At 43.2% G+C, this 17,536-nt stretch overlaps 1 protein-coding gene across 8 annotated transcripts in view; it reads right to left on the bottom strand.

Moving 5' to 3' along the window:
* LOC146771173 (stAR-related lipid transfer protein 3-like) overlaps positions 1–17,536 on the bottom strand; it is a 127,767-nt gene that overhangs the window by 67,978 nt on the left and 42,253 nt on the right. For 6 of the 8 annotated variants that reach the window (XM_085640321.1, XM_085640328.1, XM_085640322.1 and 3 more), the window contains one exon: positions 789–866. The exons of the other annotated variants lie outside the window; for them this stretch is intronic. In XM_085640321.1, the coding sequence (XP_085496447.1) occupies positions 789–866 (78 nt within the window). The remainder of the gene's footprint in view (positions 1–788; positions 867–17,536) is intronic. 8 annotated transcript variants of the gene reach the window in all.

The following is a 17,536-nucleotide window of genomic DNA, read 5'->3' as shown; positions in this document are numbered from 1 at the left end:
AATGGAGAAAGGTCAGAAACCGATGGCTGAGCAAAAGCGAGGCAGGAAAAGGAAGTAGGAATTAAGTATTAAAAACGGAGCAATGCAGAGAGGTGAGGGAGTATTCTGCTTCTAAACTCAGTTGAAAAACAGGAACACAGTGAAACAAATTGTATGTAGTGAACACGTAGAAAAGATATCGGAATATACATTGTTTTAATCATGGGTTCTGCATGTTGCATTCTTTTCTTCCGCTTTTGGGAAATAAATCCTGTAGATTTTGATTGCTGTTGCATATTACTACAATTAAGGAATGAGGAAGCAAACACTGGCAAAGTCAATGGGACAGGCATTGTCGCCAGTCTGTTTGCTTTGTCAATGCTACTGTTGCATTGTCCTGTTTTTTAAATAAAAAAAATTTAAAAAACCTTATTGGGAAAACTGCTGGGCTCTCAAATAAAAAATAAAAAAAATAAAGAAAATATTGGCTAAAAGCAAAATCTTTTTGGGATGTCACAGCACACAGTGCAATAGCAGTCCTTGGCACTTAATTGATTGAATGTTTGTGTGGACGTGCTCCTTGTGAATCTGCGAAAGGGCAGCGTGCCGGCACTTGATGGCTGAAGTGGCCCACACATTGCCCCATAATGTATATTGTGGAGTCATGCACATTTATTCCACCCACTACAAACGACCAAAGGATGAAGAGGGCTGGCTGAAGGCCCCATAAGTTAGTATATTATCTGTATAATGGTAGTAAAATTAAAAGGTCTTGACTAAACTCAGACCTTAAAACAGGTCGCACTTACAAATATATCGAAGAACGAGCTTGAAAACGTATACTCCAAAATCTCCTTCCTCAGATTCTCCTTGATCCCATCACTGGTCTGAGGATAAGAAACAACAACAATAAGGGGTCATAAGGGCTGTGGAAATCAGAGGTGAAACTGTATGAAGACTACAAGATTAAGCTTGCCATGGGAAACCTGAGCACAGTCAACAAGTGTTTCAAGGCACTAACACCTGAGATGAAACCCCTTTGAGAGAGACCTATGATCGTCACTGGCATTTGTAAATACTAAGATAATCAACCTATATATAGGATATCACTTAACAAAACCCTTTTAAAGCCCCAACTAAAGGCACAGTTCTCTTCTTGGTTTTAAATACATTAGACATAAGTAGGACCATTTAAAAGATGTACAATTCTTTTAAATTGTCTTCCATCGAAAGATAAATGGAAAAGAATACTAAGCCCATCCCAAAGAACCAAATGTACACTAAGGTGTCTACCCAAGGGGGCAGATCCCAGTAGTGTTGACTGGGTGCCATGGTTGAATATTTATTATAGCCATTGTGCTCGATCAAGAGTTATCCGAAGAGGCCACCTCGCCAACTACAGGAAAACCATGATATGTAGAAGTATGAGACCTAACACGGCTAGTCCAAAAGGGCCATCCGTCAGAAAGGTCACTCATAATGTGGCCGGAGATACACTGCAACACTCAGTCCAGCCCCAGGGGCTCCACAACCTCTCTGGAATGATCTCCCTTCTTATATTCTTCCCCTGTAGGGGACATAACTGCTTATCTACCTTCACTAGAGGGATAGGAGGATTCACATCCTCCCAGCTAGCACCCACTGCACTCCTTCCTTTTCCATAAGGTTGTAGGCCATAAGGTAGTGAAGCATGAATGGGCATGCAAGTGGTTTGAGGGACTCTGCTATGTCCCATGCTGCTCCAACAAATGGATAGGGAGGCCTGCCGTAACTATTTGCCATGTCTGAGGCAGCCTATATCTTCTGGCGCGCCAAGTCCGACCTGTGCCATCTCTCAAACCTACACCACTCCACACTTGAGATCGAAAGGGTCTGGGCATTTCGTATAGCAGTGGCTTCTTTACATCTCCTACCACACTTTCAGAAGCTAAACCTCTCAGAACCTGAAGCTCCCAAGGAAACCGCCAGCCGGTGTCCAGGCCCCTCCACCCTGCGTTGGTCTCTTACATGCTTATGCAGTATCACAGCCCCAACTGCAGCTCTGAACACAATGCGACTGAGAACAGCCCAACACACTCACCAGGGGCAGCACCTCAGTTATGGCAGAGAGACGTCACCTACTAAAAAATTGAATGATAATAAAACCAGTTTATTATCATTTTATTTTTCTTACTGAGTTAATTGCCAGCCTTAGGGCAGGGGCAGAACCATCCTGACAAGAGCGTCACTCAGCTGCAATGAGGAGAGTTTTGCACTGTAAGTGCGCATGCCGGTTTGGCCGGCTTTCTTAGGACGGCCAAACTGACATGCGCACTTACATTTCTCCAACCCAGCTGTGATGCACAGCCGAATGGAGAAATAGCACAGGCTCCCTGTGCCTGAGCAAGCGTCAAGTCACCCCGATCAGGCCAATTATGGCGCTGCTCTCATGCTTGTATAACCAGCATGACAGCAGCACTGTGATTCGCCCATAGGAGTCTGTGCAGTGTGCCCAAGGTCAGGAAAGGAGCACCAAGGTTGCCGCTGCAGCGGCAGGTAAGTGTTTAAATGTTATTATTTCCCCTTCCAACCACCTACTGCCCCCCCAACCCCCGGCGTTTGCTTTGGCACACCACTTTGCTGTTAAAGCAGCCGCCACTGACTCACTGCAACTGCACACATATTCACCACTGCTGACCTGTCTGTACACACACTCACTACTTCTGGATCACAACCAATCAACTACCAATATGCACTGTCAAGCTACAGATCAAGCACACACTGCAGACACTGCCCTTTGTTGAGCTTGAGGCAGCGATGTCCTTTCTACTATCAGGCGACTAGGTCTCCAACGTGCACTACAAATTGGTGTATGGTACACAAAATTATGCAATATTTTAAATAAAAAATGACACTGTGATGATTTTCACATTACAGCATTTCAAACTTCATGTATTTTTCAGCATATGTGATGCTTACAAAAACGAAGTAGACCATTGCAAAATATAAACATTACACACTTTGCCCAAACAAAACAACAAAACCCAATGCATTTCGGGACTCTGGATCCCTTCATCAGGGGTAATCTGAAATAAATAAAGAAATGGGAAACGTCTCAAAAGATGCACGTCTGAATCAAAAGAATTGTCAAAATGATTTGAGAGCGTCTTACAGTCATAAGTGGTCATGCACCCTACACCTCATCGTGATAAGATCAGTGACTCGGTGTGGTCAGGGCACTTACTATTTTCGCTGGGGCGACGCTAAAAATAGAATCTGTAATAACAGTATAAACCAACATGGATGTATTAAAAAGAGACAAATGGCCAATGCTTTTGTGCATAGTCATATTGATAGTTCACGTACCTAGGTGAACTGTGTTCAAAGTTCTATGTTCACTCAAGTAATTTTTCTGTGGTCACGTGGTGTCACGCACCTGACATGAAATTATGCCTGATCCCCAGACAAATAACGGGGAGGCAGCGCACTCCTATTTGTTCAAGATAGAAAATTGATTTTATCACTTGTGACTAAGGTGCTGCAGTGGTATGCTCGCTGTCAATCGAGCATAATGTCTGAAAGAAAAAGAAACTAACCATGCGGTAGTCGCCACTGCGCAAAGTGCTAGGGGTAACTATGACCCTTGATTATTAATCACCTTATCAGATGCAAAGTAATCAAACAGATCAATTGAATTCAGTGAACATATATTGATTCATATATGTAAATCATTTTCACACATATACATATAATTCATTTTGTTACAGAATACATCACTTGTAGTGTATCCTGATGCTGAAAAACATATGTCAATAAACAAACAAGGTACATTTTTGGTTAACACAGTTTAGTACACGAGAGAATAAAGATGAGCCCAATGCATTTCGGGACCGACACGTCCCTTCGTCAGGGGCAATCTAAAAACAAAAACACAATAATGATTGACATTACTAATAATCAAACACATACTGGTTGTACCCAATGAAACCCATTACAAATGATTCAACAAACTATTAGCCACACTACATCAATGGTGAGACAAGACCCAGTTTTTGCAGTGTGTGAATACAACAATTTGCTGTGCTGAAATGGAGGCAGCAAGAACCACGCCACCAGAAAAAGTCATACACCGTGGTGATAATCAAGAAAGTGATGATTTGTACTCTACTGGAAAATATGAGAGGAGGAAAAGGTGATTCAAAGGTATGTATGGCGAGGTGGACTCACCTCGACTAATGTACCAAAAAGAAACGCATTGAAGGGAAGATTGCGGGCAAAATCGTAAATACCAGCCGATATAATTCTGCGGGAGAAACAACGGTGCAAATTGTAGAAAAAAGGCTGGGTAAACGAAATGATAAGATATGAGGGAACGTGGCTTCCCACTTACCCACCGCTGATCGCGTGGTGAAACAAAGTGGTGTTGTGCTAAAAAACGTAAAAATATACGGATAAGAATGATGGGGCAGTCTCATGAAACAAACGAAAAACAGCCTTGAAAACAAACGAAGATATGCGGAAAAAAACGGGGGGAGAAATGTCAAAAACGAACCCGATGTTGGGCTTCAAGGTCAATCTATACAATACGGTAAGTAAGGAATACAAAAGGGAACGGGACAACTAACTGCCCTCAAAGGCATACGGTACTGTAAAGAAGAAAAAAGATAGTTGGTGTAAAAAATATATATAGACCAAACTCCATGGGAAGAAAGAAGGCTTAGCAACCAGAAAGTGATAGTTGAGGTACAGATAATAAATGTCAAAAACCTAAAAGTGTAGTGTGATAAATGGAGAGTGAGTAATGAGATCAGAGGACTGTCCAGGACTATTGCATCCAAACGCAGGTGTGTAATTGAAAGAAGATATAGATGCTATGGGAAGAAGAGATTGAGTGTTGAGGGAATCCTGAGGTTTACTTTAGAAAGACTTATTATAAGAAACATGACACATCCAGACGATCATTAAGACCAGATGGGGTCAGAGTATGTAGTTTTTGGATCCAGTAGATTTCTTTACGTAACAGCATGTTGGTAACATCTAAACCTGGTCGAACGTTTATTGTCTCAATAATTTGGAACCGCAGTTGTGAAATCGTATGTTTGGCCTCGGTCCAATGAGTTGCAAGGCTTGAGGTAGTGTTATTGTGTCTGATTCTGGATTTATGTTCAGTTATGTGAGTTTTAATTTTTCGTTCGGTTTTCCCTACGTATGCTTTTCCGCAAGGACATTTAATGTAATAAATTACGTTAGCTGTGTTGCAGTCGCTGGTATGTTTGAGCTGTATCTTCATGTCAGATAAAGGATGGGTTAACATGTTCCCTGTGATTACATTGTTGCAATGAATACAAGATAAGCATCTTCTCGTCCCATGGTATACAGTTGGTTCCTTAGTGATGACCGGGGAATTCAAGAGAGTGCGTAAATTTCTTCCTCTAGTATACGCAAACAGGGGGTTATGTTGAAACAGGTCATGAAAATCCTCCTCTTGTTGTAGAAGTTCCCAACGGGAATTAATGATGTTCCTTATGTCGGTAGAAATGGTTTAAAATTTAGTCCCAAATACCAGTCGTTGTTGAGGAATGCGTGGTTGTTGTGTTAGGAGATCCTGACGAGGCTTAGCCATAGCTTTTGATAAACAATTCATAAGAACTTCCTGGGGGTAACCCCTTGCTGAAAACCGTTTAGAAGTTTCAAGTAATTCAGTGGAACTGTTCTCAGTGTCAGAACAAATTCTACGAATCCTGATGAACTGGGATAAAGGCAGGTTCCTGATAAGACTTAGTGGATGGAAGCTTGATAAAGCTAGTACGCTGTTTCGGTCTGTAGGCTTGTGGTAAACGGTGGTTTGAAAATGATTGGATGATGTTTTCACAACTTGCACATCAAGGTAATGTATGGTGTCTTTATGAATTTGGTATGTGAGTTGGATGTGTGGATTTATGCTGTTCAAAGACTCAATCATTGTGGTAAAAGATAGCTCGGAGTCGTTCCAAATGAGGAAGATGTCGTCAATGTAGCGATAGTAAAGAATGATTCGAGACCACCAAGTGGGATTGGCAATGATGTTATCCTGCTCGTATTGCGACATGAAGATATTGGCATATGCCGGTGCTCCGGAAAAACCCATTGATGTTCCTGTGAGTTGTGCAAAGAATTTGTGTTGATATTCAAAGTAACTGTTATGTAGACAAAATTTGAGGAGTTGAAGAATGAAAATTTTCTCAATGCCTATATCCTCCATTTGGAGAAGCGCCCATTCGACCGCATCGAGACCTGCTGCGTGCGGTATTGAGGTGTAGAGTGCTGTTACATCAATTGTACATAAATAAATGGAACTTTGAGGATCAATCACAACTTGTTGTAAAATCTGTAGAAAATGTGTCGTGTCCTTTAAGTATGTACACCACTTCTGGACGAACTGTTGTAAAAAGTAGTCCAAGAATTTCCAAACGGGATCAAAAATGGAGCCACATCCGGACACAATTGGACGAAATGGTGGGTCATTAGGGTCCTTGTGTATTTTAGGGATCATATACAATTGAGGCCTCCGTGGGTTAGTGGTCGTTAGGTAAAGGCGTGTAGCGTCATTGATCCATTCGTTGTCGCATGCCACCTTAAGGAGATTATTAAGCATATCTTGAAGTTGGGCAGTGGGATCAAAAGGAAGTAACATATAAGTGTTAGTGTCCGAAACATGTGATGATACTTTAAGATGATAATACTCAGTATCCATAACCACTATGGCCCCTCCTTTGTCAGCAGGTTGCAAAGTAATCGATTGATTGTTGGCAAGATTTTGAATAATATTGCGATCGTATTTAGAGACATTGCTGTAGTTTTTTGGTCGATAATTGAGTCTTTCAAGATCTTTGTTGACTAGAGTCTCAAAAGTATCCAATGTCTTATGCGAAGTTGGAGGTATAAATGTGCTTTTTGGTTTAAATCGCAACTGAGTCTGTTCAGTTTCTTGATGGTCTGAAACTACAACATTGGTGAAAAAATGTTTCAGTCTGATGGTACGCATGAATTTAAAGAATTCACCCTGTGTTTGGAGAGAGGTGGTGTGGGATGTAGGTACAAATGACAATCTCAGTCCAAGGAGGGCCGTTTCTTGCTCGTTGAGTGTATAGGAGGAAATGTTGATCACTAGATTACTGTTTTCCCACTGCGTAGAGACTTTCCGCCTGCTTCCTTTCCCTCTGCGTGTTTTTTGTGTTGTACTTGCTTGGATTGAGCTAGATGGGCCAGAGGACGCCCATGATCCATAGCTTGAGCTAAAAAAGGAGTAGGAGGAGAAGTTGATGTGCCTGATGCCATAGCGACAGATGAGGTAGAAGGTCCAGCTTGTTGAGAGAGAATTATGGCTGATGCTGGTGTGCGGCTAACGGTTGTATCTTTGTCTGAGACTAGACTCTCATCAGAAGATGTTGGCGTTTTCTTAGTGTCAAACCACTTTCGGGTGTATATGTCGGCCCAAGTATAAACCTCATTCAGTTTATAATCAATCGTGTCCCGCCTATACTTGAACAATTTGCCTTCTTGCAATTCTCTTTCATACTTCGAGTTTCTGGTTAAGTACTTCTAGTTGCAATTTCCAAGAATCAGACTCCATACGCATCTGTAGCTCGCTTTTAAGAGAGTATATTTCGTCCTCAAGATCTTTGATGGTTTTAGATAATTCCTCTATGATCAACAGTATGAGGTCTAAGGAGCATTTGTTAAGGATAGCGTACCACTTATCCATAAAGCTTGTATTGAGATGAAATCGAAATAACATTGGTTTTATAGCTAGACGTAAACCTCTGGGGATCCTCTTGGCTTTGTGATATTGAACAAGAGTTGACGCGTGCAATTTTTGGTTAAGCTGTCTCCTGGTTATGAATTCAAGTTGACGTAGTTGTTGAGTAATGGTTCCTCCATGAATGTCAGTAGTTTTGAATTCTTGAATAAGGGCATACATTTCTGTTGCTTCATCAGAAGTATAATCTTTAGTGTTAGCTCTATTGTCTATTAGTAATAGTATCAAAAGACATGTTGATTGGATGGGTGCTGCTGCTGAGACAGTGCAATCAGATAAAAAACGGGGAGGCAGCGCACTCCTATTTGTTCAAGATAGAAAATTGATTTTATCACTTGTGACTAAGGTGCTGCAGTGGTATGCTCGCTGTCAATCGAGCATAATGTCTGAAAGAAAAAGAAACTAACCATGCGGTAGTCTCCACTGCGCACAGTGCTAGGGGTAACTATGACCCTTGATTATTAATCACCTTATCAGATGCAAAGTAATCAAACAGATCAATTGAATTCAGTGAACATATATTGATTCATATATGTAAATCATTTTCACACATATACATATAATTCATTTTGTTACAGAATACATCACTTGTAGTGTATCCTGATGCTGATAAACATATGTCAATAAACAAACAAGGTACATTTTTGGTTAACACAGTTTAGTACACGAGAGAATAAAGATGAGCCCAATGCATTTCGGGACCGACACGTCCCTTCGTCAGGGGCAATCTAAAAACAAAAACACAATAATGATTGACATTACTAATAATCAAACACATACTGGTTGTACCCAATGAAACCCATTACAAATGATTCAACAAACTATTAGCCACACTACATCAATGGTGAGACAAGACCCAGTTTTTGCAGTGTGTGAATACAACAATTTGCTGTGCTGAAATGGAGGCAGCAAGAACCACGCCACCAGAAAAAGTCATACACCGTGGTGATAATCAAGAAAGTGATGATTTGTACTCTACTGGAAAATATGAGAGGAGGAAAAGGTGATTCAAAGGTATGTATGGCGAGGTGGACTCACCTCGACTAATGTACCAAAAAGAAACGCATTGAAGGGAAGATTGCGGGCAAAATCGTAAATACCAGCCGATATAATTCTGCGGGAGAACCAACGGTGCAAATTGTAGAAAAAAGGCTAGGTAAACGAAATGATAAGATATGAGGGAACGTGGCTTCCCACTTACCCACCGCTGATCGCGTGGTGAAACAAAGTGGTGTTGTGCTAAAAAAACGTAAAAATATATGGATAAGAATGATGGGGCAGTCTCATGAAACAAACGAAAAACAGCCTTGAAAACAAACGAAGCTATGCGGAAAAAACATTGAGAGAAACTTACATGGATGTCAGAGAAGAAGAGCGCGAACCGTTGGATCAGGTGAGGACCGGTACCTGGAGGGAATACTCGCGAGACTGCAGAAAGCCGCTAGATAAAGACTAAAAAGGGAGGACGGCTCCAGTGGGTGACGTCCTATGTGGACCATATTAAAGATAGAAACAGGACAGGCGAGAGTCCCGCCATGATGTAATAGTAAAGGTCTAATGCTACTAAGGACAAGTGCACATGTAATAGGGATAAAATCATGAAGCTACCTCATAAGAAACACGATGGGGGATAAGTGAAGATGGATAATAAACTACTAAAAAACGGGGGGAGAAATGTCAAAAACGAACCCGATGTCGGGCTTCAAGGTCAATCTATACAATACGGTAAGTAAGGAAAACAAAAGGGAACGGGACAACTAACTGCCCTCAAAGGCATACGGTACTGTAAAGAAGAAAAAAGATAGCTGGTGTAAAAAATATATATAGACCAAACTCCATGGGAAGAAAGAAGGCTTCGCAACCAGAAAGTGATAGTTGAGGTACAGATAATAAATGTCAAAAACCTAAAAGTGTAGTGTGATAAATGGAGAGTGAGTAATGAGATCAGAGGACTGTCCAGGACTATTGCATCCAAACGCAGGTGTGTAATTGAAAGAAGATATAGATGCTATGGGAAGAAGAGATTGAGTGTTGAGGGAATCCTGAGGTTTACTTTAGAAAGACTTATTATAAGAAACATGACACATCCAGACGATCATTAAGACCAGATGGGGTCAGAGTATGTAGTTTTTGGATCCAGTAGATTTCTTTACGTAACAGCATGTTGGTAACATCTAAACCTGGTCGAACGTTTATTGTCTCAATAATTTGGAACCGCAGTTGTGAAATCGTATGTTTGGCCTCGGTCCAATGAGTTGCAAGGCTTGAGGTAGTGTTCTTGTGTCTGATTCTGGATTTATGTTCAGTTATGCGAGTTTTAATTTTTCGTTCGGTTTTCCCTACGTATGCTTTTCCGCAAGGACATTTAATGCAATAAATTACGTTAGCTGTGTTGCAGTCGCTGGTATGTTTGAGCTGTATCTTCATGCCAGATAAAGGATGGGTTAACATGTTCCCTGTGATTACATTGTTGCAATGAATACAAGATAAGCATCTTCTCGTCCCATGGTATACAGTTGGTTCCTTAGTGATGACCGGGGAATTCAAGAGAGTGCGTAAATTTCTTCCTCTAGTATACGCAAACAGGGGTTTATGTTGTAACAGGTCATGAAAATCCCCCTCTTGTTGTAGAAGTTCCCAACGGGAATTAATGATGTTCCTTATGTCGGGAGAAATGGTTGAAAATTTAGTCACAAATACCAGTCGTTGTTGAGGAATGCGTGGTTGTTGTGTTAGGAGATCCTGACGAGGTTTAGCCATAGCTTTTGATAAACAATTCGTAAGAACTTCCTGGGGGTAACCCCTTTCTGAAAACCGTTTAGAAGTTTCAAGTAATTCAGTGGAACTGTTCTCAGTGTCAGAACAAATTCTACGAATCCTGATGAACTGGGATAAAGGCAGGTTCCTGATAAGACTTCGTGGATGGAAGCTTGAAAAATCTAGTACGCTGTTTCGGTCTGTAGGCTTGTGGTAATCCCACAGATCCCCAGACACACACTTCTCTGATGAAGGGTTTCTACATACCTTCGACCACACCAATAGATTTGGATATAAAACATTCACAGAGATAACCAGTATAGATACACAGAAAAAACACAGTTGAACACACAGAATTAAAGAGTCAACTGCAATTAGATCAACAACCCATCCTTTGATACAATCTTCATGCCCGCAATTTCCACACGTAGACCTTTTTGACAACACATGTTTCGTCGAGATGGCATATCACCCACGCCTTCATCAGGGCTTAATATAAACAACTAACTGTAATGCTACCAATATAAGGATGTTGTAACAATATCAGGAGTACTCTCCGGTGCTATTGGGATATGAAATATAGCATTTTGCACATGAAGAATTCCATCTTCATTGGTAGCATTACAGTTAATTGTTAATATTAAGCCCGGATGAAGTTAGCTAAAAGTTCAAAGACTTGGCTCAAAGGGTGAAAACTGGAAACATGAAGATTATATTAAAGGACAGATTGTTGATATAATTGCAGTGGACTCTTTGATTCGGTGTGCTCAAAGGCGTTTTTTTCAATGTATTGAGCTTGTACGGTTCACTAAGGTGGTTTGGTGGCCACCTTTCCGTTTAGAGGAGTGTAGTAGTGCTCAGATCAAACCACATCACTTTCTGACAATTTAAGTGTGCGCCACTAGTTATACCAATCCACAGAACAATTTGTTACTAGTATCAATACACAGATTAACAAAGGACACACATATTCACATACACAAACAATGCAAATGCAGACATCCATATATTCACACAAACATGTAGACTAACATATCAATTCAGTCAAACAGCAACACAGATAAGAATTCAAACCTATTTATAGGCAACCATGTATTTAGCTTGGAACAAATGCAAGTATGTGCAGAATCCACACAACGCAGAAGCAACATAGACAAAAATAAACCATGGTTATGGAAAGTTTGAGAAAAAAAAAAAAGATGCGGTAGGGGCAAGTCTACCGCACAGCAGTGCGTCACTTAACCACTGTCTAGTTCAGAGCTTCACAAACTTTTTAGAACCACTTCCACTTTTTAGAACAACAAACTTTTGCGGCCCACCTAGCTTTAATGGACATAAGGCAGGTGGTTTTTTGATGTAACTAAAGCATCGTCTGCCAGTGCCCTCATTAACAGGCAGCACATCTTCTATTGAAAGGCCACTAAATTTGCAGAGACATAGAGTTTACTATTAAAACTATACATAACAGAAATCTGGAACACCGAACATAGAGAGGCTGTGGCGTTGTGGCCAGGGCTGCTGACTTGGGAGCTGGAGAACCAGGTTTGAGCCTCGGTGCCGGCACAACATACTATAATTCTGAGCAAATAACTTAATCTCCATGTGCCTGTTAAAACTAATATGTCCTTGTGTAATGTAACCAGCGCACATGTAAAGCGCTTCAAGTCGACTTTGTGCTATATAAAACAAGCTACGACTAACAAAAATGTGAGAAAGGGGCATGCTACGACTGGAGTGAGGTGGTGGGAGGGACAGGTCAGCATGAACCGAAAGGGGCATGCAGCAAAAGAAGTGCGGTGGTGGTAGGGACGGGCAAGCAACCAACTGCATGTAGAAGCTGAAAAGTTTAAAAAAATATGTTTGTTAAAAGTGCTCGACCAATGGAAGGACACAGGCTGCCGGAAGCAGTACTTGGTCCAAGTACCACAGCAAGGTCGAAGACGTGAAGCCAAGCAGGAAGCTGGAGGCAAGAGGAGAAGTTGACCAACAGTAAGAAAGGAAACAAGAGTGACGTGGGATCCAACTAATGGTAAGTAAAGGTAAGTAATGGGCGGGCTCCAAGCCCCTTTTTTTTTGCAAGAACGGCGCAAACTAAAAGCATAAGCAGCAATTTGTCAGAAGATACAGCATGACATTTGACTACTGCCTTTGTATTTAACTTGTCACATTTGCCGCACTTCAGAGTTTAAAGGCATCTTAATTTATAGCTTGGACTTTTACGACTCACCAAAAATCACTAGTGGCTTACGACCTACAGTTTAGGAAACACTGGTTTAAATAGTTTAAACTACACATACATACATGTACCATGGACGCCATTGCTGTTAGCGTTCTAGTCGCCTGCACTATATAAATGCAGGACACGCAAGCGCGCAGCGCGCGCGCGCAGCGGGCGCGCCGGCGGCGCGCCGGAGGCGCGCCAGAGGCAAGCCCGTCTGCGCCCGTCCGCGCCTCGGTCGCGCCTTGCGCCAGAAACGCTGTTCAAAATTGCACCGACAGACTATGCTACTCTAGAGATACCCTTCTTGAACTGGGGAACAGGTCACGGGAGGGACAGCGACAGGCATTATCCTGTGGCTTAATCAACAGCAGGTCACTTATTAAACACCATCAAGACATCTACAACCTGCTGGAAGATTTAGACCTTGACTTGCTGTTCGTTACTGAGACTTGGATTCATGCTGACTCCTCAGTAGAACTTGGGCTAGCTTGCCCCACTGGATATAAGATCATCCAAAAACCTCGTATATCTGGGAGAGGAGGAGGGGTAGGATTAATCTTTAAGGAACAGTGGGACTGTGCTATGCTACCGATTGAAGCCATAGCAGGCTATGAAATTATGGGCTTTTTAATACAGGAGGCAAAGGGGAGAGTGCTATCGGGTATGGTTTGCTACAGACCTCCGGGTGCGGACGCTAATCATCAGGCACTGTTGGATACCATTGTCGCCTTGACTTCCACACACTCCAGAATGCTGCTCTTGGGAGACTTCAACCTCTGGGAAACAGGGAGCTCTGGAAATCATCTACAAGCCCTGATTTACACCGGTGAGAACTGTGGCCTCCATCAGTTGGTTCAACAACCCACACATGTGGGAGGCCACATACTCGATCTAGTTTTCGCCAAACCCTCTGAAACCGAAGTAATTAGTATTACTCCACTAAACTGGACTGATCACTATTTAATACAGTTCAGGATTAGTATACAAGAGGATAAACGGGTTGCGGACAAACAAGCGCGTTTCAGGTGGGGAAGGGATTGGGCTAAACTCTCCAGGAGAGGAGCATCCTCCTTATTCCCACAGTCCAACCTGTTTGACCCAAAGGCTACACCAGAAGAAAACTATACTAGCTATAGTACTTCCATTAACTCAGTACTAGAAGGACACATACCTAAAAAAAAACCTGAGAATGCGTTGTACTCCTTCGGCCCCCTGGTTCAGTGAGGAGCTTAAAGCGTTACGTCTTGTACGTAGACAGACGGAAAGAAGCTGGCGCAAACAGTACCGGGAAGCTGACAGAACAGCCTTAAAAATCATACAACTGCAATACAAGGCAGCCATTAGGGAAGCTAAGGCGAAATTCTATGCCAATTCCATTCTGCAGGCACCCAATGGAACCAGGGCACTCTTCAACATCGTTAGAGACCTCAGTAACCCGGGCTGTATGGCCAGTACTATCCAGCCATCACAAAACTTGTGCAACAAAATTGCTACTTTTTTTGTTGAGAAGGTCAACAATATCGTGGGTGGTTTCGATCAGAATGCTATAGAGCCTTCCACGATTAGCGTAGACATCAGAAGAGAAATCACTCTGAGCCATTTCATCCCCCCTACGGAGGACTCTTTTCATGAGTTAGCGCGGGAGATTTCATCAGGATCACCCTTGGACCCCCTTCCGCATAAGATCTGGAAGGAGCTCGGACCGGCCCTATTTCCAGATCTGAGGCAAATTTGCTGCCAATCTCTGAGTGAAGGCATTGTGCCAAGCAGGTGGAAACAGGCAATGGTCACCCCATTATTGAAAAAACCTTCTCTTGATCCCTCTGTGCCGGCTAATTTCCGCCCAATTTCCCTGTTGCCATTTCCAATTAAGATCTTGGAAAAATTAGTCAGCAAATCCCTGTCCAACTTTTTTGAAGAACATCTGATCTTGGACAGGGACCAGTTTGGCTTTCGGCCTGGGCATGGGACGGAAACTGCCTTGATTACCGTTCTGGACAAACTTCGAATGCGTGCCGACAGTGGATGTTCCTCTGTGTTGGTACTGTTGGACATGTCGGCAGCATTCGACACGGTTAATCACTCAGTGTTGCTGGCAAGGCTAGAAGATATGGGGGTGACAGGTCTCGCCTTGGAATGGCTACGGTCTTACTTGACGGATCGTCAACAGGCAGTGACATTAACACCTTTTGTTTCCTCCTGGACCCCGGTTCGCCATGGAGTACCTCAGGGCTCAGCTATCAGCCCTATACTCTTTAACGCCTATCTGAGACCCCTGATCCCTTTAATAAAATCTTACGGGATCGAGGTGGTTAATTATGCTGACGACATCCAGCTAATGTTCTCCCTGGAGGGAGAACATGCAGTGCCCATGAATTCCTTCCAGGCCTGCATGCAAAAAGTCTCAGAATGGCTGAGAGCCAATTCATTGCAGCTGAATGCCAGGAAAACTGAGTTATTACACTGCTGTGCAGCGAGAATGTCTAAACATCTCTTGGGTGAGTTCAGACTTTTGCCGGAAGACGCCCCGATACTGCCAGTAAAAACAGTCCGTAACCTGGGGGTTATGATGGATGAAGATCTCCAGCTGCAATCCCAGGCGAACAAGACCATAGGCACCTGTATTGCCCTACTTAGAGCTTTGCGCCAAATCCTTCCGCTCCTCCCTATTGAGACTAGATCTCTGGTGGTCCAGAGCGTGATCCTAAGTAGGCTCGATTACTGTAATTCATTGTTCCTGGGTGCCTCTCGGTACACTGTACAGGGTCTGCAAAGAATACAGTCCGCCGCAGCCAAACTGGCCTTGGGAAGACAACGTGACTCCTCAACAACACTGGCATTGAGGGACCTTCACTGGCTCCCGATCAATAAAAGGATCGAGTTTAAATCATTGGTCATGGTGTACAGAGCCCTCCATAAAATTGGTCCTCCTCCTCTGTGCGATAGATTCTCATGGTACGAACCAAAGAGACTTCTTCGGTCCACCAGCCAAAGTCTGGCAGTGGTTACCAAAGTTAAACGCACTAAGACGGGAGGCAGGGCCTTCAGTACGGCGGCAGCCCGCCTTTGGAATCAAATCCCCCAAGATCTACGCCAAGCCACATCATTGCTGAGCTTTAGGAAGAATCTTAAAACATGGCTCTTTGGCAGAGATTAGAGTGTAACATTCTTGGCACTACGGCAAACGTTCCTACTGTCTCAGGTTTTCTTCTATAGTCTCTCAGCGCCAGGATGCCCGTAGGGCGACAGACAGCGCTTTAGAAGAACTTTATACAATACAATACAATACAATGAAGGTGAAGAGCCCAAACAATGGGAGACTGCATGGACTTTACAGAAAGAGAGTCAGTAAGGTATCCCACAATGCTTTTAATTATGTGTTTTGAAAACGTGCAAGCGGTGCTTATAGTCCTTGCTTACGAGAAGCAAGGCTGGCAGTAACTGCACCTCTTACTGCCAGCCTTGCTTCTATAAGTACAAAGTGCGTATTTACACACCGTTTGCAAGTTTTCAAAACACATAAATAAAAGGCGTTGTCATTTACAATGCCAATAGCTCAAAATCTCGCAAATGCGAGACCTATTGCATTGCAAATGCTTGTTAGTTGTGATTCCACAGGTTGACCTGGAATTTACCCTGTATGTAAAAATGTGTGAGGCGTACTTTTGGCAGTCCTTGATGCTTGCATCCTCTGTGTTTATAGTGTAAGGCAAGACAGGGGTTGGGGCTGTAGTCAATATGGAAACTCACTTGGTATGCTGTAAATAATCGCAAGGCAGACATCTGGGTTTCCCTTGGCAGACTTGGTTAGCTAATGACAAAGCAGTGACGGTGGCACTTGAAGACGAACAGAGTCCGTTCCTTCCAGCCCTAGAACAATGCCGTTTTACATCAACAAATCTTTCATATTGCCTGAACTGCTTTCATTTTTTCTTGCACCAATGCTTCAGAAGCCTTGCAGACTGCTAAAAGCACAGCCCACCCTGCAGAGGTGAAGGTGTGCAATAAAGAACTGCTTTACGCTGGTTCTGTGGGAATAAATAAATATGAGATGCATTTGGTTCTTTGAAAGTGAGAAGAGTCAACGGTGTCCTGTGTAACGTCCTTGTTTCTTCCAGTGCTCTTGTGTGTCCAACGCGCCCTGGGCTCTCTGATTTTCTGTGAGAAAAGGAGCTTACCCATAAGACTACCCTCAGTACTTTTCGCTAATGGGGAGAAACATTTTTAAACAAAATAGGTAAAACGCACGCCAAAGGATAGAAAAACTAGTGGGACACTTTCTTAGCAGCAGGCAGTTTAACCCTCTGCGCTGCCTTAGGATGAATCAAACTTTCCACTATAGAAACCTCCGGTCTGTTTCTAGGAAGCAGATTAATGACGGGGCTTCTCTTGACATTTTAATTGATGTCTGGAAGTTGCTGGAGGGCAGGAACGAAACTGAACGTGCGGTGGGAGCGCAAGAGACGCCATGAGCGTGCACATCGGCTGTCCCGGCGCAAGATGAAGATCGCCAGAGAAGACACGCCGTCTATCCGCGCTGAGGCTCCGAGTCTGAATCAGAGGCCGAAGCGTCCTTGAGCGGCCACCTGGGCAGAGGTACACTGAGCACCCCGTGAGCTCTGGAGACACGCTGCAAGGCATTGCACGATGTATGGCGTAGCGGTAAGGAATACGGGGGGGGGGGCGGAGTAGCTGTATGGAGGGGGCGTCAGGGGCTGAAAGGTTCTGCTGCGATGCCTTCATCCTGGCGAGGGTAGGAAACGAAGTCTGTAGTCCTGGAAGAATATGGTGGGGGTCAGCAG

The sequence above is a fragment of the Triturus cristatus genome, unplaced genomic scaffold (genome assembly GCF_964204655.1).
Source record: "Triturus cristatus unplaced genomic scaffold, aTriCri1.1 SCAFFOLD_336, whole genome shotgun sequence".
In the NCBI taxonomy this organism is placed as follows: Eukaryota; Metazoa; Chordata; class Amphibia; order Caudata; family Salamandridae; genus Triturus; species Triturus cristatus.
This window is presented reverse-complemented; position numbering and strand designations above follow the sequence as displayed.